General features: G+C 38.0%; 1 protein-coding gene across 2 annotated transcripts in view; it reads left to right on the forward strand.

Moving 5' to 3' along the window:
* Positions 1 to 100: 100 nt before the first annotated feature.
* The window catches only part of TGFBRAP1 (transforming growth factor beta receptor associated protein 1), a 35,875-nt gene continuing 12,826 nt past the window's right edge, over positions 101 to 23,149 (forward strand). Inside the window, exons 1-5 of one of the 2 annotated variants that reach the window (XM_026850090.1) lie at positions 101 to 208; positions 2,778 to 3,479; positions 11,902 to 12,096; positions 13,088 to 13,242; positions 18,884 to 18,966. In XM_026850090.1, coding sequence (XP_026705891.1) covers positions 2,795 to 3,479; positions 11,902 to 12,096; positions 13,088 to 13,242; positions 18,884 to 18,966 — 1,118 coding nt within the window. In that variant the 5' untranslated portion in view covers positions 101 to 208; positions 2,778 to 2,794. Of the gene's footprint in view, positions 209 to 2,195; positions 2,240 to 2,777; positions 3,480 to 11,901; positions 12,097 to 13,087; positions 13,243 to 18,883; positions 18,967 to 23,149 lie in introns of those variants that run through there. The other variant, XM_026850081.1, reaches the window with a different exon arrangement.

Genomic DNA, 23,149 nt, shown 5'->3' on the forward strand with positions numbered 1-23,149 from the left:
CCTTGTTTGCGCCGCCCGGTTGGGCTGCGGGCGTGTGACGGGGGGACGAGGGCGAAGCGAACGGCGCCGCTTCTGCCGCTGGCCGGGGCGGGACGGGTGCTTCGCCGTGCGGGCGTGCCCAGGGTGAGGCGGATTCCCGGCGGCTGCCGCGGCCACCCCCGGCGCTGGTGTGGGCCAGCACCTCCAGTGTCTGGAACTGCATGTAAAGGTCAGTTAGGGCTTGTGAGCATTTAATTGCACGGGGCGTAGGAGTAAATGTACGTGAGAGGGCAGCGCGGAGGTAAGGTAGGAAGGGTGCTGGCTGGCAGGGCAGCAGGGGACAAAATGTAAGTGCAAAGCGAGGTGTTACTTACTAGAAGTGGGGGAGAGCTACTTTCCACTTCTTACCGGAAATTAGTACATGCGGGATTATTATCAGTGCATTTAGGAAAATAAAATTTAGTAGGCTGATAATTTGCTTGCCTATTGATTACTTTTTGACAGCGGACATCCCCATTTTCTTGTTTTCCGGAGTTCTGAACGTCTTAAAAATAGTGTACTGACTTCCATTTGTGACTCTGGGGTGACCTCTTGCACTTGAAAGGAACAGCATGTTCTGTAGAACCTGTTCCTTTGCAGTACGTGTAGGTCTCTAAGCTCTTGAAAATGAAAACAAAACAAATGTAAAAAGAAATCACATGCAGATTATGTGTGTTTCCATTGGTTGTTCTTACAAGCTTTTTTCACAGCTTTTTTTTTTTTTTAGCACGGATGTTTAAATTTCTTTGCTACCAGGCTTATGTAGTACTATGTTATTTTTTTATTCTTTCTACTCAGGGATGGTATATCTATTTTGAGTTCTTTTATGATTTTACTTTATATCTACTTTAATTTAGTACGGGTTTTGGAGGGTTTTGAAGGTTTTTGACACATGTCAAGAGCAAAGTTCTGTAGCTCTCCCAATGGTGTACATTAACGTTTTTACCTTGGGCTACAGGAGTGTTAAGTTCCCTGCCTGACCTCTCCAGACAATAGTTTATCACTTCAGGCCACACACAAAGGCTCTTAAAAATGGCTGGATTTTTTGGCAGTCAACCTTTGGACAGCCCTCTTTAACTTAATAAGCGGTGTTTCTTTTGATAACATTGAAGGATAACATAGCTATGTTGCCAGAGACTGGCATTATCATTTTACCCTAAGCTGTTTCTCTAGCACTTCCTGGGTTTGGGTTTTCTTGTTGGTAGTTGGAACACTAATTTATATCCCAGGTGAGGTTGCAATTTGAAAATGTCATGAAAGCCCAAACTAAAATCTTTAACTTCTGAATGAAAACAGGAAGTTCTTGGCATAAAAGATCACTGCCATCTCTTGGTAAAAGGGTTTGTTTCTGGCTGTATTCTTAGTTTGATCTGATTTTATTTAGTGGTTACTTCTGCGTTGTGTACCTTACCTTTCCTCACTCAGTTTTAGAAAATTTTGCTATGATTTTCAGTGTTCTCTCGCAAAAGCGAAGGGGTTTTTTAGATGTAATAATTTGAAACAAAATTCTTTCTGATTTACATTTAAGTTCAGGATTGTTCACAAGAGCATTTTGTTGATGTTGGTCTCTGTTGGTCCACAAAAATTTCATTTGATGTTTTGTATCTTCATTGTGCATATGGTCTACAAGTAGTAATTGTATATGTTATTTCATAAATTCTTTCAAGATGTTCAGTGTTGTGTCTTTGTTGGCTAAGTGGTTGTTGCAGACAAGTCATGACAAATTAAAAGGTGATTAAACAAGGGCAGCAATTTCTCATTTGCTTTTCTTTGGAGTGTTGAACACAGATGTCTGACAGTTTCTTATAAAAATAACACAAGTCTAGAGTACAGTAAAATTATATGGTTTTTAAAACACTATTAATTGCTTCACAAATTGCATCTGTCCCTTGACAGTGCTTGATTGCAAAAGGGTAGGTATAGTTTGTAGAATGAATATTAGAAGTGGTGCTTAGTCCTTAAAGACAGACTTTTGGAATGGTTGTGATAGAGAACAGAAACTCTTTTAATTTCTGTGATATTGCGTCTTCGGTTTAATGAATGCATTACAGACCACGATTCCGAATTTGCTGTGTGTATGTGCTTTATAATTGCTGGTGCATGTAGTCTGATACAGAGAATGTGTAAATAGCACTGAATAAAACAGACACTCTGCAGATAATAAAAAAAAGCACAACACACAAGCCAACAACTTTTATTATGAGTTGGAATGATACCTTGGGTAAATTATAATTTAAGTAGCTTGGAAGTTGTGTATTTCTGATTACTGGAGAGCAAGGATTGTAAAATATGTGTTCAAATAGAATATGCCTATGGTAATTATTAAGAAGTTATGTACTAATAGGCCTAAATTTGAGTATAAAGCAGCATGAGTTGTTAACGTGTAGCACTAAATAGCTTGTGGCTTCTCTACAAATCTGAGAGCCAAAGCTTGTATATAAGTTCTGGCAGGAACCACTTGTAGGGCCAAAGTGTCTGGGAGAGCCAATAATATGCCAGTTACTTGCAGAGAAAGCATCACTTCAGAATAGCTGGGCACTGTTGTGAATCATTTCAGAATAGACTTGGAAGCATACGATTTTATTTCCGTGGTTCTTGATGTGCTCATTATGGCTTGTGTAATCAGGTTGGAAATAGGGTATAGACTATTAGAAATGCAACACTGAAGATTTTTTTTTATTGGTGAATGATAAATTTCTACCTCTGATATTTGACTATGTGTGTGGAGGTAAACAGTGGGTTTTTTTCTCTTTAATCAGATCACCCAGAAGACACAATGAGTGTTAAAGCTTTCAAGCTCGTTTCTGCTGTTGAGCGGGAGATGTTAATGGGAGACAAAAATTACATCAACATTGAATGCATTGAGTGTTGTGGAAAGAACCTCTATATTGGAACCAATGACTGCTTTATCTATCACTTTCTCTTGGATGAAAAGATATCAACAGCTGGAAAAATAACTTTTGCTGCCACCAAGCAACTGCATAAGTACCTGGGCTTGAAGAAGCCTGTGAGTGAGTTGAAAGCAGCCTCTGCCCTCACTAGGCTTCTTGTGCTTTGTGACAACACGATAACACTAGTTAACATGATGAACTTGGAACCTGTCCCCACTGGTGCTAGAATCAAAGGAGCTGTGACATTCGCATTAAATGAAAACCCTGTGAGTGGGGATCCTTTCTGTGTCGAAGTCTGCATTATCTCAGTCAAGCGGCGGACCATTCAAATGTTCATGGTGTTTGAAGACAGAGTCCAGATAGTTAAAGAAGTGTTTACTCCAGAGCAACCTTGTGCTGTGGCTGTAGATGGTTATTACTTATGTCTTGCACTTACTACACAATATATAATTTTGAACTATAATACTGGCGCCTCCCAGGATCTGTTTCCTTATTGCAGTGATGAAAAACGGCCAATTGTGAAAAGGATAGGCAGACAAGAGTTTCTGTTGGCTGGCCCCGGAGGCCTAGGTGAGACCAAGGATTGTTATTTTTTTTGCAATTTTTTTAACTTCTCTGTTTTAATTTCTCTCAATTTGGGAAGTAAAGCTTAACTAGTTAAGTGTTGCGCATGATAATAATAATTTTCTTCACAGGACTGTACTGGAATGTTGACGTAAAAAGGTAAATGGTAAATTTTTGGTACTAAGTATTACTATAACTCTCCTGCACTTTTTTTAGTGCCCAAAAATCTGATTATTTATATTTTAGTCCTGTCTGTAGAAAGCTTCATTCTGCAGCAGTAGTATCTTGCAGCCCAGAGTAGAAACATTGGTTGGTACCAAGTGAAACATCAGAGGCTGATAGCCTCTTTGTAGTGACTAGTCAGACAGGGTTTAAGGAACCCCATGTTGCTGTAAAATTGCCATAAAATTGTTGAATTAGTGTAGATGGGTTAATTTTTTCCTCAGTTGCTCTTCAGAGAAGTTCATATGAAGTCCGTTTTATAGCTTGTAACAGATTTGCAAATATGTATGTTGTCCTACAGTGTTACTAAGAAATGTTAGTGGAAGTAAACTGTATCCTAACTCCTGTAGAAGTAAACTGTCCTATCAGTAGATGATGTCAGATACTACCCAGTTTTTATGCTCCCTTTTGCTTAATTTTTTCAGTCGTATTTTTCAGCTCCATATTACAGAAGATTAGTTTAAGTATTGCAAAACCAAAGTTAGATCACATGAAATAATGCTCTTGTCATAACAGACAGATGATTGTAAGGACTACTGCTGCTGTAATCTGTCTAAATCAACAATATGCTATGCGGTCAGTAATCTTGAGCTTTTTTTGGAAAACCTGCAATATCCCAGAGCTGACAGACCACAGGCAGAATGGTTTCATGCTGTTTGCCATATGACTTTCCATTTAGGAGATGCAGTTCATGTATTTTCCATGACACATTAGGAATAGCATGACAGAAAGATCATAACTATTTAGGCCCTTAATTCAGGGATCTGTGTGGGATTTGATTTATTAATATAAATTCCAAAGAAAAGCAAGAGTGCAATCGGTGGTTTATATTGAAGTTTTGTCTTGTGAGCAGAACTTGAGATGTACATCAGCTCACCAGTTTTTTCTTGAAAGAAGCAGAGACTCATTAGAATAACAATTTATGCAAATTAAAGGTGTTCCAGGATGAACTTGCTTTTCAGACACAGGACTTAACGAAGTTATCTTGGTTATCTTGATTGACCACTTCCTATTAAAACTGTTAGTTGTTTTAATGTTTAAATGTTTAAATACTTACTGAAAGTATTCCCTTTAGACGTGTTTCTAAGGGATCCCATTCTTACTTTAATTTTTATTTATCTTTCTAGGAGTGGCAAGCAAGATTCTGTTCAAGCAGTTCATTTCTTTTTTTGATTTAAGAATTAGATATACTAATAGATATGCCATAGCATAATTGTATTTAGTCAGAAAGCAGAATTCTATTTAGTCTGAATTTTGCTTCTATCTGGTGTCCTGAAAGAGCAGTACAATTAGATGTTTACTATATATTACTATACTATTATAAAATCCAACATCCTTGTGTTAAGTAGATTGTCCTGAGATTAGAATATCAGGCATGAAGCAAGTGCACTTTTGCAGCTCTAAACATGCTATAAACTTCCCTTTTCCACATAATACAGTCAAATTCTATCTTGTATTAGCTCAGAAACCATATAAAGACTGTTTGTCGTGGATTGTATAGTTTTTCCTTACCTAATTCAGCTTGTGGAGTTTTTTTAATCATCTGTTCTCTATTCCCTTATCACCGTCGTTTTGACTAGTATTATCTATATTGCTGTTCTTCTTGGTAAAATTCTTAGTGTCTTTAACATTTGTCTCTTTGAAGTTGTGAAAATGGTTGAGCACCTTTATAAGCTATAAACATTGTGTATCTTGGCATTCAAGGTAGGCCTCTGCTATAAGATGAATGGACTTGAAAAGGCTTGATGTAAATCTTCAATTCTCATTTTGGTTTGCTTTCATACATCTTATTGGTTAAGACATGTTCATTTGGCACTTGGTAAAGCATCTATGCTAAATTCAGCCTCTTTTACTGAGGTGGATGTATTCTGCATTATTTGACTTCATAGTGTTTGAAGTGACATTTATTTAAATTAATTTGCTTTTGAGTTAAGACTGGAATTTAGAATGGCAGAAAACAACTGCTTAAAGCAGTAATCAGAAAGTAAAACATCTCTTGAGTTTCTTGGGTATGTCACCTTTTTCCTTACTTGGACTCTGCATTTAAAACTGATTGTTAGAATTCTTCGCAGTTGATCCATAGACTTAGCCATTTGGTAATGTGGCTCACAGTTAGTATATAGCTCATTCTTTCAAAGGGAGGAGAAACTTCATCTTTTTTTATTTAATGCATCTTCATTTTGTCCAGTAATTGGTTCATTCAGAATTGAAAATCAATTCTTTCTGATTGTGGATGAAACTATACTTCAGTTTTTCATTTCTTGAAGCTCTTGTTGCAATGTTTCTAATGAGATTCCCTGCTACACAGAGGCTTTAAGTTTCTGAAAGTTTCACCAAGCAGTTATTGCATATTGGCATAGGTGGAGCAACTGTCCCCAAACATCAGAGGCCTCAGCTCAGACTGAGCTCCCAAGGGAGGGTGCAGCTCTTCAGGTCTTGAGCTGAAGGGAGTGCCTGGTGCCCCTTGCTGAGACTGTGGGAGCGGGAAGTTTTGTCCTTGCCTGCAGGAGATAGGTGCTTGGTTGAGGATTTCTGTTGCCAAGTAAAGGAGATGCAGGAGGAGGTCAGCGGAGTGCACAGCACCAGAGATGACAAAAAGTCAAATCTTCTCCAGGACTCAGGCATGAGCCTGAACCCCCAACTGTACTGAGGGAAGGGCAGGCTGAGTCTCTGCTTGTTCTGGGATAGTAAAGGCTGGAAGCTTATGGCTTCTCATAAAACAAAGAATTCTCCTTCTCTGTCTGCAGATCTGTGTCTGTAGAATATGCTCAGTGCTCAACAGTAACACATGAGAAGCAGGAAGCTATGTCCAGCAAATTGTCTCAGACTGTACAATGCAGTAGCACCAGGAGGAATTAGCAACTAATAGTAGTGGGAGACTCCCTTGTATTGGAGACAGATTTTTCTCATCAGTACTGCTGGTGAGGAAGAACAGCTTGAGGAGGAGTGGGTGGATTGTGCAGGTCATCAGCTGATTGTCAGTTTGTGGTGATGAGGGATTTGGCTTTTATGACTATGGATCCCTATTTAAGGAAGAGATGGGATCCATCAGACCAAGTGAGGCAAAAGTAATTTTGCCAACAGGCTGACCAAACTGGTGAGGAGGATTTAAACTGGGAATGATGGTTGTAGGCTGAGTTGGCAAAGAGTGCAGGATGGTGTAGGTAAGAGACTTCGTAATCAACAAACATGGCTGAAGAGGCCCTGCTTCAGGCATATGCACACAAAGATGTCTGTATAAAACAAAATGATGGTGAAAACTCTTAACTTGTCCTGGGAAATCAGCACTACTATCTGTTAACATGTAGTAGTATGCCTTAGGACAAAGGAGGAAGCAGCTGAGAGTTTATGGATTAGGGTTAGAGGGCAGACTAACACGGGTGACGTTGTGGTGTCTGCTACAGACCCACCTCATCAGGAAGAAGATGTAGGTAAGGCCTTTTTCACATAACAGGAAGAAACCTACATTTGCAGGTCCTGGTTCTTAGGGGGCATTTGAACCACTGCACTACCTGCTAATGGGGCAACACAGCAGGGCACAAGCAGTCCAGGAGATTCCTGTAGTGCATTGATGGTGATGGAGGAGCTGATGAGGGAATGTGCTCTGTTGAACCTGGCTAGGGTTGTGAAGGTCAGGGGAGACTCCTTGCTAGTGCCCATGAGATGGTGAAGTTCAGGATCTTGAGAGGAGGGAACAATGCAAAAAGACCACAAGCCTGGACTTCAAAACAGCAGACTGGAGTGTTCAGGGACCTGCTTAAAAGAATCCCACAGGATATTGTCCTGGAGAGAACGACTACCTCCTCCAAATTCAAGAATGGTCTGTCCTAATGAACAGGAAAACAAGCAGAGATGTCATGAGGCCTGCATTAATGAACAAGCAGCTTTTGACTAAACTCCCAATATAAAAAGAAAGTAAATGAGGTGAAAGCAGGGACAGGTGGCCTGGGAGGAATACAGAGACGCTATCCAAGCATGTGGGATGGGGTTGGGGGGCAGAGTCCTTCTGGCATTGAATATGGTGAGCACCATGAAGGGGAAAAAAAAAAAGAGCTATTACAAGCATATCAGCAGCAAAGGAAGGCCAAGGGAAGTGGATGCCCACTACTGAATGGGGTGGGGGATCTGGTGCCAAAAGGCATAGAAAAGGCTTGAGGTACTTAATGCATTCTTTACTTTGGTTGTTACTGGTATGACCTATCTTCAGGAATCTTAAGCCCATAGGACCAGTGGGAAAATCTAGAGCAACAAAAACCTACCCACAATAGAGAAGGATCAGATTATGGAACACGTAAACTGGGACCTGATGGTGTGCACCCATGAATGCTTGAGTATGGTGATTGAAGTCATTGCAAGGCCACTCTTTGTTATCTTTGAAAGGTCACAATGATTGGGGAATGTTCCTCAGGACTAGAGGGAAACAAAAGTCTTCACTCCTCTCGTGTAAGAGAGAGAGAAAGGATACAGAGAACTACAGGCAGGCCAGCCTTACTTCAGTGCCCAGAAAGGCAATGGAGAAAATCATCCTGGAAGCTGTTTCCAAATATCTGAAGGACAAGAATGTGTTTTGGAGTAATCAGCATGATTTACAGAAGGGAAATTGCCTGACCAGCCTGATAAGCTTTTATGATCAGATGCCTAGATTGGTGGGTGAGAGGAGAGCAGTGATGATGTGATCTTCAGGAAGGCTTTTAATGCTATCTACCGTAACATCCTTATAGATAAACAGTGGAAGAATGCACTAGAGAAACAGTGAGGTAGATTAAAAGCCTGTCTTAAAGCTTTGTCTAGAGTCAAAGTCTGGACAAACTCGATGCCAGTCACTAGTCATGTGCCCCAGGGGTCTGATAGTGAGGTCAATACTAACATCTTCATTAACAACATGAATGGTGGGTCAGAGTGCACCTTCATCAAGTTTGCAGATGGTAAAAAAGTAGATGATGTGGCTGATACACTAAGAGGTTGTGTTGCCTTTCAGAGGGACTTTGTCAGGCTGTAGAAATGGGCTGACAGCAACCTCATGAAGTTCAGCAAAGGGAAATGTCAAGTTCTGCACCTAGGGAGGGACAACCCCATGCACCAGCATAGGCTGGAGGCCAACCAGCTGGAAAGCAGCATCTCAGGAAGGAACTTGGGACAAAGTGACCATGAGCTAACAATGTACCCTTGTAGCAAAGAAGTCCCAACGGAGTTGCGTTAGAAAAAGTGCTGCCAACAGGTTAAGAGAGGCAATTCTTCTCAGTCCTAGTGAGACCACATATGGAGTGCTGCATCCAGTTCTGAGTTCCCTGGAATTACATGCACATACTGGAGTAAATGCACTGAAGGACCAGAAAGATGACTGATTGGAGCATCTCACAGAGAGGCTGAGAAAGCTGGGGCTGTTCAGTCTGAAGAAGAAAAGGCTTGCAGAGATCTTATGAACATGCATGGGGGGTAAAGAAGACAGAGCCAGACTGCTCAGTGGTATTGTATCCAGTAAAAGGGTGAGAGGCAGTCATTACAAATTGAAATGTTCTGTGTAAACATAACCAGAAAAAAAATTAATCCTCATTGTGCTGGTGGTCAAACCAGGAAATGGCTCTTGGAGCAGATGTGGAGTCTCTGTTCTTGGGAGATACTCAAAACCTGACTGTGTGAGATCTTGAGCAACCTGTACCAGTTGACCCTGCTTTGAGCAGGGAGGTTGGACTAGGAAGTCTCCAGAGATCCCTTCCCACTTCAACTGTTCGATTACTTCAATAAGTAAAAAAATACAAATTTTAAATACCTAATTTTAGTTGATTCCTTTTGCTTTTCCAGAATAAACTCTTCTCAGTGGTGCGAGGTCTGAATATTTGTATAGTGACTGAGTAGATGGAGAACTGAGCCTTTTAAGTTCTAACAAGCACACAGGTACTGAGCAGAATGATTCATAGAAGGTTATATAGTGCCTTTTTTTAAGCTGATGACACTGGATAAAGCAGTGTAGTCAGCAGTAACCAGCATGGTCCCTTCTTGTTTTCATCCACTTGTAGTGTTCCTCATGCTGTCAACTTTTATGTAACCGGAAGTTTTCATATTGCTTTTTAAGCAAGTAAAAATAAAGAAGGTGTTTTTTTTCAATATTTTACAGATATTTGTACTAAGAAACTTTTTGTTTTAAAACAAACTAAATCTGCGGTCTAGTCTATAAAATCCTGAGTAACCTGATCTAAGTTGGTTCTGCTTTAAGGGCGGGGGTGTGACTGGACTGGATGTCCTTCAGAAACCTCTTCTGACTTAAATGATTCTATGATTGTATAAATTTCTAGATTTCTTGGTGCTGAAAACAGTGTAGCTGTGTTTAGGTAGCTCTTGTAACCTTTGGATAGTATATTCATTTTTTAATACAAAACTGATTACTGGCTTCATCTCAGTTTCATCAAATTCATCCCTGTACTATAAAAAGGCCATAGTTTCAGATTGTAATTGTTGTGTTTATTGTTATCCTTAAGTGAGAGCTGGATGAAGGCAGAATGTGTTATTCTACCACAGAAGCTCTAGCTATTGAGGGCAGAGGGATGTAGAGAGACATTGGCTTGGAAAAGTACTGTGCATTGCTCTGCATACCCTTTCACTTCCATAAAGGATTGTTTTATAATCACCTAAAAAAAGACCTCTGTCATTAAAAAAAAAAAAAAAAGTTTTTTAAAATCAGGTTTGTATAATATTTTTTTGAGAATGTCAGAGAAATAGAAAATTATGAGAATATTTAAAATATAATTCACCCTGAGTTTACTACTGCTTAGTATGTATTTAACTCAAGTTTTATTGCACTTCTTTGAAATGGGATTATAGCAGAGAGTCACGCTGGAAACCTTAGAAATGGATAGTGCAGTCTGCCTGGCATGAAATTCCACATCTGATCTGTAAGAATATCAAGAACTATAGAGGAGATCTGGAATTATATATTAGGGCCAAAAAAAAGGTGTTTTCTCTGAGGCGCTCTGATTGAAAAGCTGTTCATTATACTGAACTACAGCTGCCTTTTTTTTTTTTTTTTTTTTTTATTCCATTATGGTCCTCCTACCCAGCTACCCTTACCTCATTATCTTCTGTTTGGAAGAGATTTTATAAATTGAATAACATAATCTTTTAATCTCCTCTGTCCTTTAGAGCTCAGACTTACTCTGCCAGCTGTCAAGCAGCTCATTCCTGCTGAAGAACAATTTTCATGGGCACGTCTTTATAATGGCATGAGAATACTGGTTTTAAGGGGTATGCATTCATATTTAGAACAGAGGTTTACATAGTGCTTCAGTATGGCTCAAGTGGCAAGGGGTTACTGAACTAGGTCTGAAAACTTTGGAGGTTTTCTTCAATTAGTGTCTTGGAAGAACTGGGGAATACTAAGTAGCATAAACAGAGAACCAGTGGCATGTGATACAAAAGCAAGTCAAACTTTTATTAAGCTACGAAAAGGAAGGAGGACAGAATAGGCAGGAGGAAAGATAGTGGCAAAGAAAAACACAAACTAACTGAAGATTTGATATGATTATTTTGAAGACAGCATAGGAGATATCACTGGAATTCTAAAAAGTCTTGGCTTTTGGGAAAATATGCTTTATACACAGCCTCTGCATTTTTTTCAAATGATTGAAAACACAGATGCCTCACAGGAAGTGACTTGTTCCAAGTCACTTGGGTCCTTGTTCTGTGAAAATTTTGCTGTAGCAAAAGTAAAGAAGTATAAGTAAATTGATTGTCTACTAAAATGATCTTTAGGCATTTGACACTACAAGGAACAGACTTGCCTGTATTCCCAGATAAGTCAGGCAGTGTGGGCCTGCAGCCTCCTGCTAAGGTGGTATTGTTTGAATGCTGAGTCTCACTAAATACTAGTGTTTTGAAATGAATTCAAACTACGTGTCATCATTCTTACTTAAAAATTGGAAACTTATTAAACTTGAATAATTCTTTCTTGTTTCTTTCAGTATGCCTCTCTCTTCAGTTTTTGGTTTTGTCTGCGAAAGCGAAAGTGGGGAAAGAAAAATAATTTTTGAACTGAACTAACCAACAGGCCTTTGAGGTCCAGGAAGGTGTGATGTGTTATTGTCATGTCACCTGATACCGCATCTGTTTTTCCCAGGCTTTATTTCTGTGCCTTGGTACCCATGCTTCACATTGAGAAAACAACAGTTTTCTACTAGCATGAGCCTCAGGCTTTGTTTTTCCCTTTTTGTAGGCATGTTTGCAACTGTAGATGGCATTTCACAGCGTGCACCTGTGCACTGGTCAGAGAACGTGATTGGAGCAGCTTTGTGCTTTCCTTATGTGGTTGCTCTCGATGATGAGTTCATTACAGTGCACAGCATGCTGGACCAGCAGCAAAAGCAAACCCTGCCTTTTAAAGAAGGTCACATTCTACAGGACTTTGAAGGTATTAAAAAGAACAGGTTTTTACATCAGTAATTCTAAAACAACCACTGCTGTGGACACAGTCACTTTAGTGGGGTTTTTTTTTTAAACAAAATATCTAGCGAGCACATTAACTGTTGAAACTTTCATTGTAAATGCTTTCCTGATAAGATTCATGCAGACTACAATAGGAAAACTTTAGTCATCCAAAATTTCATGCTTCTAACAAAAATATATATTCATTAAATGTGATCTAATTGTAGAGTTAATTATCAGGTAGAAATCTGTGGGATTAGATTTTCTTCTTGTAGCCTGATTATTTCTTTCAAAGGAGTAATGTTAATTTAATACTATGAGTCAGTAATTGTGAGTTACAGATGTTTGTCCATTGGCTATCCTGACAAAGTTCTAACATCTTAAATATTGTCCTTTTGCATTCCTTTCTAAAATACCTGTGTAAGAGGTTTAAAATGGGTTATTTAGTAAAGAATTGTTAAACAAAAATTACAAACATTTTTTTTAATCTGTTCTTAAATTAAGAACTCTTAAGTGTGGAATACATTGTGTTGCTTTTTTTTTCCAGGAGAGCTGCAAACTCTAGCATTACAAACTGTGTGTTACTTGCTACCTTTGCACAGCTTACAATTTTCTAATGTAAATATTCCAAATTTCCAGTGGAAATATCTGGCAGTTAAAAGTCCCTGTTCTCTGGAATCTCAGCAGTAGTTTCAGTGATGGCCTTTACAGCTTAGTTCATCATGAGAGATTATAACCAGTTTCATTTACTCCAAGTGGAATGAAATCTTCTGTAAATAAATAAATTTACCATTATCTCTGTATTTCTGAAGTGCAATTTCAGGTAAACTGTACTATCTAGTAAATATGGTGACAACAAAGATGAGTTTTGGAGCATTGTTTAAGTTCTTACATCTTAAATAGTAAATCTTAAAGCTTATTTTTTAAATGTGTGTTTTTCTATAGAGAATGTAAACTGAATATGTCTGTTTGTCCAGGAAAGGTGATTGTTGCTACTAATAAGGGTGTGTATATCTTGGTGCCACTACCTTTGGAAAAACAGATTCAGGATCTTCTAGCCAGCCACAGAGTGGAAGAAGCCCTTGTTCTAGCAAAAGGAGCTCGAAGGAATATTCCAAAAGAGAAATTTCAGGTCTGTCCTTCCTTTAATTTTTGTGAAAATACAAATTTCACAGTGGGGCCATGTGTACCAATGGTCAAGTGGGTAGTGAGGGTCGGGGAGGAATTTACACTGAAGAGAAATCTAATACCTTTTATGGTTTCAGCCTGGGGAATTAGGTGTGCTGCTGAAGTGGCTTGTGCTTGTAAGGGCTGGGATGTGGGCAGGGTCAAACACTGTTGTTCTGGGGTTTTGGGGTGGTTTTTTTTTTTAAGTGTGTAATTTGAAAAAAATGGAAAACAAAACCAAGAAACTAGTGATAAAAAATCCAGTGAGATGCTTCCTTAGTACTAGATTCAGTTATTCATTATTGCTGTTTAAAAAAGTCTACTTCATTTCAGATTAGAATTTTTAGGTTTTTCATTTTTATTGGAATATCTCATCATATCCTAAACTCCATAGTATCACATCTTTGAAGTTAAGTGATGGGAAATCTAAAGCAAATACATCCTACTTTGAAACTCATACAAGTAGTACTTGTGTGTAACTGAATATTTTTTGTGTGACGTTGTTTCTCAATAACTCTTCGATTAGAGTGTTGATTAGAGATTTATACTCATTTCCTTCTATGTCTGGTTTATATTACAATACATATTCTGCTGTATTTGTTCCTATTTGTCGTTTAGAGACTGAAACTTGGAAAAAGTAGCATGAAATCTCTGCTTGCCAAGTAGGTGAATGAGTATTTGACTTGGTTTCTTTCCTTTTGCAAAAGCAAAATTTGATCTGTAACCTGTTGAAAATCTGGTGTGGTTTTTCTAATATACTTGAGAGCATTTGTTGCCATTAAAATAGTATCTGTTGCATTACTTGGTTTGTTCGGAAAGATGTAAAGTTTGGAACGCGACTGGAAATTACAGGATTGCAGTGGTCCAAAATGATTCAGTCAGTTGGGATTTTTATTCTATTTTTTTAATTTCAAGAAGCTTATATATAATTCCTTGTCGTTTAAATTTTTGTCAAGGCCATTGAAAAGCAGTCATTAAATTAAATGAAATTTGTATTATCTTTCATTTTGACCCCTAACTCCTCCATCGAACGAACAGCTGGGAGACTGCTGGAAGTAAAAAGCTTAGTCACAAAAGTGTTTCCATCCTTTTGGTAAGGTACAACTATATGGAAGCACTTGAAGCTAAAAATTCTTCAGTAAATACAGAGTTCAGGTTCCTGCATATTTTGCTTTGCATCTTTACATCCAACTTTTCATTTTCAATCTGCTTAAAGAAGCAAATGAAAATCCTGCTGTGAGGATAGGATGCATGATCTAATCAATGTCTTCTATGTGTGATGACCTCTGATTCTCCAATTATTTCTTACCAGTTTGGGTAGATTTAGTATTGGGAGATACCTTTCTATGTTTTGTCACAGGATGAACTGTGTAATGTAGAATCTCATTCCTCCTAAGTTTTCTTGCATTTAGGATTCTTCTGTCTTTAGGATGTTACTTTCTGCTTATGTGTATCTTATGTGCACAGTGTCTGTCTCCCTGAAATTACTGTTTCCAATAATACTATAAGTTCTTTCTACCTTAACGTGCTTTTAAGGGTGTTCAGTTATTCTGAGTCAATGCTACAGCTGTAAAACAGAAAGCATATTACTTGCAAGCAAAATAGCCTGTTCTAGTTCTGGGCAGTATTTGCAAACTGATATTAACCAGCTTAAATTGATGGAGTCTCCCACTGACTCGTATTGAAATGACTCAACTTGGCTTAGTTGTTGAGATGTCCAATTTTCAGAGCTTAATGGTAGTTGGAAATGTAGGACTTTGAACTTGCTTTCTTATGTGCCTCTCATATGTAATGCTGTCACTACAGGTTTGTTACAAGCACATCAGACTTTATTTTACTGTGGTCTCACATAATACAAATCTCATAGACTTCAGCCAGATTACATGCCTTACATATGTCTTTTGCAACGTCTCTTTGGCATACTTTAACTGATCACATGGTTGCTTCTTTTTAACTCCTGTTTAAGACTTCGTAAGATACTAGATACATAATAGGTATCTTCTAATAGGTGTCTTTGGGTATCTATTCTACAAGCTTTACTGATTCCTGAGTAGCTGACGCTTTCACGGCCTTATTTTGCCATTTTTTATATGAGCAGTGGGAACAAATGCATAGGTTTGCTATTAAGACACTTGTTCCAGTCACTGTAATTTATCTATATGGAATAGTGATAGTAATTGTCTGGTACATGTAGTATAGTGCCCTCTTTATCTTATGCTGCTTTAATTTCTGCAGTTTGCAATGGCTTTTGCCATCTTGTGTGACTTGAACTCAGTCATGGCATTGTAGGACAGTTTTTGATGACCTTTTTTTCCTACAGTTCAATACTGCTTTGTCATTGCATGCATACACAGGTGCGTTCTCTTTCTCTGCATCAGCATATATATGCTGGTAATGCAGAATGATGGTGGGATTGAAACAATACTGTACTCAGAACTATTTATATAGCCAATATTTAGTTATTGGAAAGAAGTAGGTCATGCATTAGTAGCCCTGTTATTTAACCCATGATCCCTGCAGACTGCAAATTTATCTCTGTCATATTAGATGAAAATTCCTTTGTCTTTGAGCATCAAGAATTACTGATAGATAGAAAATGCTAAGAAAAAGTGTTGCAAGGAGATGGCTTCGCTGAATGTAATTTTTGGTAGAAGAATACAAAGGCCTTTCTACCATGCTACCATGAAATGACTGAATACTACTTAATTTTTCAGGACAGCTGAAGTTTGCAGAAATCATGGTTGATGGTAGTGAAGACCTTGGTTAGATTGACACACATCTTGCATAGGTATCTCTCTCTCTTTTTTTTTTTTCCTTCTAATTCCTTTTTAGTTTCAAAGAACTTATTAACTTCACCCCATCTGACCAAAAGCTGAAGTGAATTTCTAGAAAAAAATTTTTTGGCAATCTAGTTCATAATTCTGACCACTTTAGAAAGGATTTTTCTAGCAGTTGAGAGAACTAAGGCTTTGCTATAGCAGCTTCAGCAGTCATCTTTGTTTCCTAGTGCTTCTTCAGATATGAATTAACACAAATCTTATTTTGTGGTTTTGTAGCTAGATTTTTAATGTGAATTCAGTCAGCAATAGAGAATTGTCCTAAAGCACTTGAAGTCCCATGATGGTCCTTCAAAAATGATAGGGGAATAAATAATATGTTGAATTTTGATTGGGTGTAACTTAATACCTTTTTAGAAAGAGCCTGTTCTGGTATTCTGGGGGAACTAAAGATGTTTCTTCCATCATAAACAAAAGTTAACTGCATGTGGTTGGCTTATAGGTCTAGCCTGTTTTTAAAAAACTGTGAGGAAGAGACAATATTGAATTTTCCACAGACAGTCTGGTCTATTGCTTTCAGAATCTTTACCACAGGACATCTTAATGTTTCTCTAGTCAGCTAACAAATCAACCTGGATATTCCCTGTCCCAAAACTGCATCTTTAAAAAATTGGAAAAGTGTCTGCCTGTAGACATATTACAGCATTTTTGTTGTGTGGCTTTAAAGGAAAAGTGAAGATATATCAACATTTAAATAAAAGTGAATATCACTTAACCAGGTCAAATTTAAAACTGATTCCTTGGGCCTATACTTAGACTACCAATGAGTTAATTTCAACTTCTAGTTGTAAAGATTGCTGTACAGACTAAAGTCTACAATTAAAGCAGTATTTTCAGCATCTTGGATCAATTCAAACTTAATTCATTATCCTAATTCACTAAATATATAAATATTAGTGGTCATTCCATTGCAAAGATTGAAAACAGGTTTGATTTTTTTGGTTTTTTTTTAAGAAAAAAAAACAAACAACTTTCTTTTGATACTGCTTAGCAGGGTAAGAAATGTACTTCAACCCTCTCTGGAAAGTCTGAGGCCAGGTTTTTGAAATTTTTCTGGTGCCACAAGGTGCAGATAGTTGTAGATTGAAATCCTTTACCAGCATCCTTAAGAATGTGACCAGATGGGTATTCATGAGTTCACAGATTACCATTTATTGAGGTAATAACACAGTTGTAAATCCAAAATGATTTGAGTATTTTGAGTTAATCACCTCAAGTTGCTTTACTTTTACTGTAATGAAATACCCTTTTAGTTTTAGTGTATTTTGAATAAGTACACTTGGATGTAAAGCATAGTAACGTTAATTAATATAAAGATGTCATGAAGTATTGTTCATTTATTTTTATATTGTTATGTCTGTCTGAAAAGGTGTGCCAGATAGCATTTCCCACTGTTTCCCCTTCTCTCCCCCAACAGTGGGGTGACAAGAAAAGTCCCACAAGTTACATTTGGTTTTAATGGCTTGCAAATGATCAAGATTGTTTCCTTAGAATAACCCATTCATACAGCATGCACAGACTAAATGGATTTAAACCAAGCTTTTCTTTTGGTAAATCCACAATCTTTATTCAAGGTGCAACATCACCAGTTAGAATATCAGTCTACTCTACTTGAGGCTTGACGCTCTTTAGCAATTCCTGCCTGGAATACATTGCTAATGTATTGCAGTTTCTCTGGGTGTTTTCATTCAATATGGGAGTCTGTTATTAATAACAGCATGCATGTACACTGTTAAACATTAGAAAGCTGCATATTCATGAGAAAGTTGAAAGGAAAGCTGAGAGGGTGTGGATATAGCCAGGTGTATTTGCAAAATACCAGCAGGGTACCAGCTTTGCAGAAAACAGTTTAGGTTCCTTGCTTTTAGTAAATCTCTTTCTGTTGGGAATATTCTGAGCAGGAGGGTTTCATTTAATCTCGCGGTAACTAATTGACCATTCAGATTAAATAAATACCTAGCATTTTAAAGTAGTTTTGTATTCTTTTTCTAGTGAAATTCTTGTAAACTTTTTTCTATCTAGGCATAACCTTAACAGTAAAACTTCATAACACATAGCTTATCATATGATTTACTTGTGCTTCTCTTTTTAAACAGTATTTTTATATACATTGCATAATGTACTACATTTTGGATAAGTTGAACTGCTTTAGAAGTATTTTTATTAAAAAAAACCCCAAAACACAAACCCCAAAACACAAAAATCTCAAACTGTCAGAAAATCAGAAATATGGTCATCTGCTGGGGTTGAGACTATGAGAATCACCAGCAGTATTGTTGCAGAAGTAAGATGAAATGGGGCGACAGTTGTCTCTGACTGATCAAGTGGGACCACCCTTGAGTTTAAATATTTTTTGTGCCTGCTGAAGCCTAGGTATCTTCAGAGATGACCGTTGGCTTTTCCATTTGCAAATACCATGAACAAAAATTTGAGGCAAGTCAGACTGATGTCAGATAAGTCACTGTTTGAATAAGAAAACTTAAACTTGCTATTTGTTGTCTTTGCTTTTAGTAAGTACTTGGGAACAGTGTTGTGTTCGCACACTTTTGTGTAAGAAACTGAGTCTGGGCAACAGATTCAGTATATTCGGGTACATATGATTTAAAATGTAGAGGATCAAGGCTTTATTTTGCATGTAACTTAACAGGTCTGGCTGAAGATCATGTGTTTGGTGTTTTTGGCAGGTAGTTATTGCAGTAGTGACTAGCACTACGTAAATAACTCCTTACAAATATAATAAACCTTTTTTTCCCCCCTTCTCTTTCATAGGTAATGTACAAACGAATCCTGCAGCAAGCAGGTTTTATACAGTTTGCACAGCTTCAGTTCCTTGAAGCAAAAGAACTCTTCAGGTAATTGTGTGACAAGAAATTTATTAATTTATCTTCTTTAAGGAGTTAGCATTCTTGGGTTTAAAAGCTTAGTTGCTTAAATGGGGTTTTTTTTTGATGCAGATGTGAGTTCACTGTGATAAAATGATTTTGTTGGGACTGAAAACAGGGTAACATCGAAACAAGTTTATCACTGCAGAGTTAATGCATCTGATTTTTTGATATATTAACATCCAGTAGCTTTAAGGCTGTAATCTGAGTGTTGTATGAGTGGAGATTTTTTTTTACTTTATGCCCATGAAGGTTAAGGCTTTATTATTGAGCCTGTGCTGTGATTTACAGCATAAATATTACCTGGTGGTGCTTTTTTTTAAGAAAAAAACCCCAACTTTTAACAAAAAATTACAATTTAAATGTTATTGACACAATTGCACTAAATTTTTTGAGGGTGCTGATACTGAATTTTTTTTTTAACACTTGTTCTGCTAGGCCTTTTCCAGAGGACAGATTATTTGTTCTTGAAGTCTGTACTAACCTTCCCAATTTAGCTGTTTCAGCAGTCACTTGTTTACAAATTGACCTTGGTACTCTGCTTTCATTCAAAAAATGCTGCTCATTATCTTTATTTTATCTGATAATTTCATTTCTGCTAGCTGTGCCTCATTCTTTGATGGGGCACTGTCTAGTTAGTGTAATCCATGCTGACCACATAAAATAACTCCCTTTGTTATCAGCTGAAATTCACTTTAAATCAGTTTAGAGTCTATGGAAAAGGATTAAGGTTAGGCAATTTACTGTATACTGTGTATACAGTATAGTAAAAAAGTTGTCCTTGAGTTTATGGAAATGTATCAAGGAAGCTTTGGGGAATGTTAACTACTGATGATGACTTCACCATTTTGCCTCCTGCTCACCAGAATAATGGGAGACACTGGGCTTGAATGAACAGTGTATGCTAAGTAAAAATTAGGGAATGACAGGAAAGGCCTGAACAGCATTTAGTGGCAATTTTTTTTGGCCACAACCACTTTCTGTATCACCTTGTAATTTTTGGTATTAGTGAGCAACTCGTGGTCTTCCTCTTCCCTGTAATCTTCCAAACAGTACACTGAATCGCTGTTCTGTTGTGTATCTGAAGTAAAAGTACAAGCTGTGCATAGTTAGGAATCCTTTACAACATTCCCACAAAGCCCTTCCATGTGGCTTTCCAATGGACTTACTTTTCAGTTTTTTCATTGTGGCCAGCTTTGGTAAAATAGCTTGAGGTTGTACTGGCTATAGTGTCTTCACTGTTCAGGTTTGGTGGCCAGACTTGTACAGCTCTGCAGCTGTCTTGACTATGGATGACACTTCATCTTTTTTTCTATCACTTTATTTCACCCTGCCAGGCAATAATGCCCTGTAGGGTCTAATCTGGGGGCCCTGCCTTGCTGGCAGTGGCCCGAGGATCTTTTAAAAGCGGTGAGAAGGGGGATGAGTATCCTGTGGGAGCTCCAGCACCTTGTGGAAGGAGCCAAGATCAGTTATGCAGCCTTCATCCAACTAGCAGTCCATCTGACAAATGAGCTTTAAAGAACAGGATTGTAGGAGCTCCTCTATAGGAAGAAACATGCTTCATGAGAAAGTGTGCTGTCTAGGCATGAATTTTGTTGCTGAGTCAGCATCCCAGGGTGTTCCCTTCCTCTAAAGGCTGCACTTCCAAAGCAGAACAACTGTTCATGAATTGTTGAAATCTGCTGGGAGTAGAAAGCAAAGATAAGTTTTCTGTGCTTTTCTTCTGGCCAGCCATACATAAGCTGTTCAGAGTATTTTGGTGACTCTGCAAAACTCCTTATGGAATCCAGGTTCCCTGATTTTTCAGCCCTGGTGAACACACCCAGTTTGAATAATATGTGGTTATACCCCAATATACACTCAGTCTTGTTAATTTTAGACTTACTGATGCTCAAAGGAAAAATGAGAAAGATAATGGCAGTCTGTGCAAACACTTCCTCCCATCCCTGCATGTTGCTCTGCAGGTGTTTCAAGCTAGTGTTAGTCAGAAATAACTTCAGTCTTAAAATGCCAAAGGGAAACTTGGTGCCTATCTGAGAAAAGATGGATTTAGCGGTGAAACAGAGTGACAGGAGCACCTCCAAGAACTTGGTGTGATGTGAGTCTACTTCTGGCCAAATATGAAGTGAGATTGTCTCCCTCCTCAGAAAATATGTCAATTACAGGCTAGCAGGGACTAAAGGTCCCATTTTCTTCTATCAATAATCCTTGGATAACCTTGTCAAGATACAGTTATATCTTATGCTTAACTTAACATTTCTTAAATACTGAATAGTTCTTAAATGCTGAAACTTTTATGAGGAATACTTTCCTGCTAAGTTTCTTTTGGTTATGCTGATGCTTTGGAATGCTGAAGAAAGTTGACAAAAAGAAAGGAAGTGGTAGCTTTATTGAAACTCAAATAGTTGAACAAAGGAAGGAAGACTTCTTTTAGCTGCATCTGTTAACCTTAAACTGAGTGGTCTGTCAGAGGGGCTTCTTTGGTCTGACAAATTCTGTTATAAGCAATAACAGAATTGTGACTGTGTTATATAGCTGCGATTTATATATTATATTTTTGCTATTTCATATTGTTATAATTGGAGGCTTGCATGCGATTAGACCAAAAAATTATGTTTATCAGGCCATTTGCTGATTTCTAGATGCCTTGCTGAGATGTTGGTAGCTGTCACAGTGACATCCTTTCTCTCCAGTGTGTTTGGTTATGTCCTTTCACTGGTTAGATGTTGCTTACAATCTGACAGGTACATGCTGGAACTTTTCTAAACTTTGTTGCTCTTTAAGAAATCAAAACATAAGGTTTTTTTCACATTGTTGTCTCACCTAGGAAAGGCTGTAGAGATAGATTTACAGCTAAAGCCTCTCCTACACTGCAAAGGTTAAAAAACTGCTGATATTTCACCTGGAGACATAAGAAGTGTGAGATTTGCATCTTAAATGTGATTCAAGAATGTAAGCTTCTATTGTGGCCAGTGGGCTCTAGGTAAAACAACTGAATCGTGTAGGCTGCTTTGACAGGTCTGATATCTGTAAATTTAAGGGTCTGAATTTAGACCTAAGTTTCCTGAAAACTTAGAGTCTGCCTGTTGCATTGTTTGTATATATGAAGTTCAAAAAGACCTAATGGAGAATTACTCAAAGGGAAGTTCCTCTTAACATTAACAGCTTGACTTGTTTTAAGAAAGCCTGTTTTCTACTTTGTGATAAGTTGCTAGCTATATTTTGCTAAATCTGAGATGCTAGAAGCTGAAGACTCAAACGTGTTAGATGAAGTGTTCTGTAGCTGCTTCTAAACTGTTTCGTCCAAATGTGGTGGCAAGAGGCACAAGACACCCACAGATCCCAGGAGCCATAAGACTTGAGATTGATGTTAACCATTCATTACAGCTGGGGTCATTGTTTAGTATTTGGTATTTTTCTGAAGAAGTTTGTTCTGGATCATACTGTGCTTCTAAGGAGGCTGCTTGATCACTGATTAGCTTTGCTGTGGGAAGAGCAAAACTCTGCAACGTGAGCTTGAGTCAGACCCGCTGAGAGAACCACTGGTGATTCACAGCCCAGGGTTTGGGCTAGCCTGAGTAGAAAGCTGGCTTTGATTCTCCTTTTGGAAACAGATGATCATTAAGGCCAGAATCTGTAAAGTTCAAACATAAAGTAGCTGACTGCTTCCTCATCTAGGAAAAGTTGGGTGGTAAGATGAAGGGATGCACAAGCTACTGTAAAAGTTGGAAAATGTTTTAAAACAACATTAAATATAGCATTATTAAGTTCATCTGCCTCCATGGTCATAGTCTTGATCTTGATCTTAGACCATCTCCAAATATTTGACAGCCTAGCCAGCAAGGTAATAAATGTTTATACTTGAATTTCTGCAGATCTACCGAGACTCCTTGCTTCTGCATTAGAGTAGCCTTTTGATGCTATTCAAGTTATGGGTTAGCTTTTGTTCTAAAACAAATCAGTGAAGAACCTTGGAGGGGAAAAAATAAATCTCTTCTTTCTTTAAATAGGGTTAATTTTCTAGTTTTAATACATCTCATGTAACATTTTATGTGGTGGTCCTCAGGTCTTGAACTTTTATGAGTAGTTGGATTAGCCAAAGCTGCAGTTAGATGACTAATGAGTCCATACTGAAAGCCCAAATGCTCTT

Source organism: Athene cunicularia, assembly GCF_003259725.1.
Source record: "Athene cunicularia isolate RWA chromosome 1 unlocalized genomic scaffold, athCun1 chr1_part1, whole genome shotgun sequence".
In the NCBI taxonomy this organism is placed as follows: Eukaryota; Metazoa; Chordata; class Aves; order Strigiformes; family Strigidae; genus Athene; species Athene cunicularia.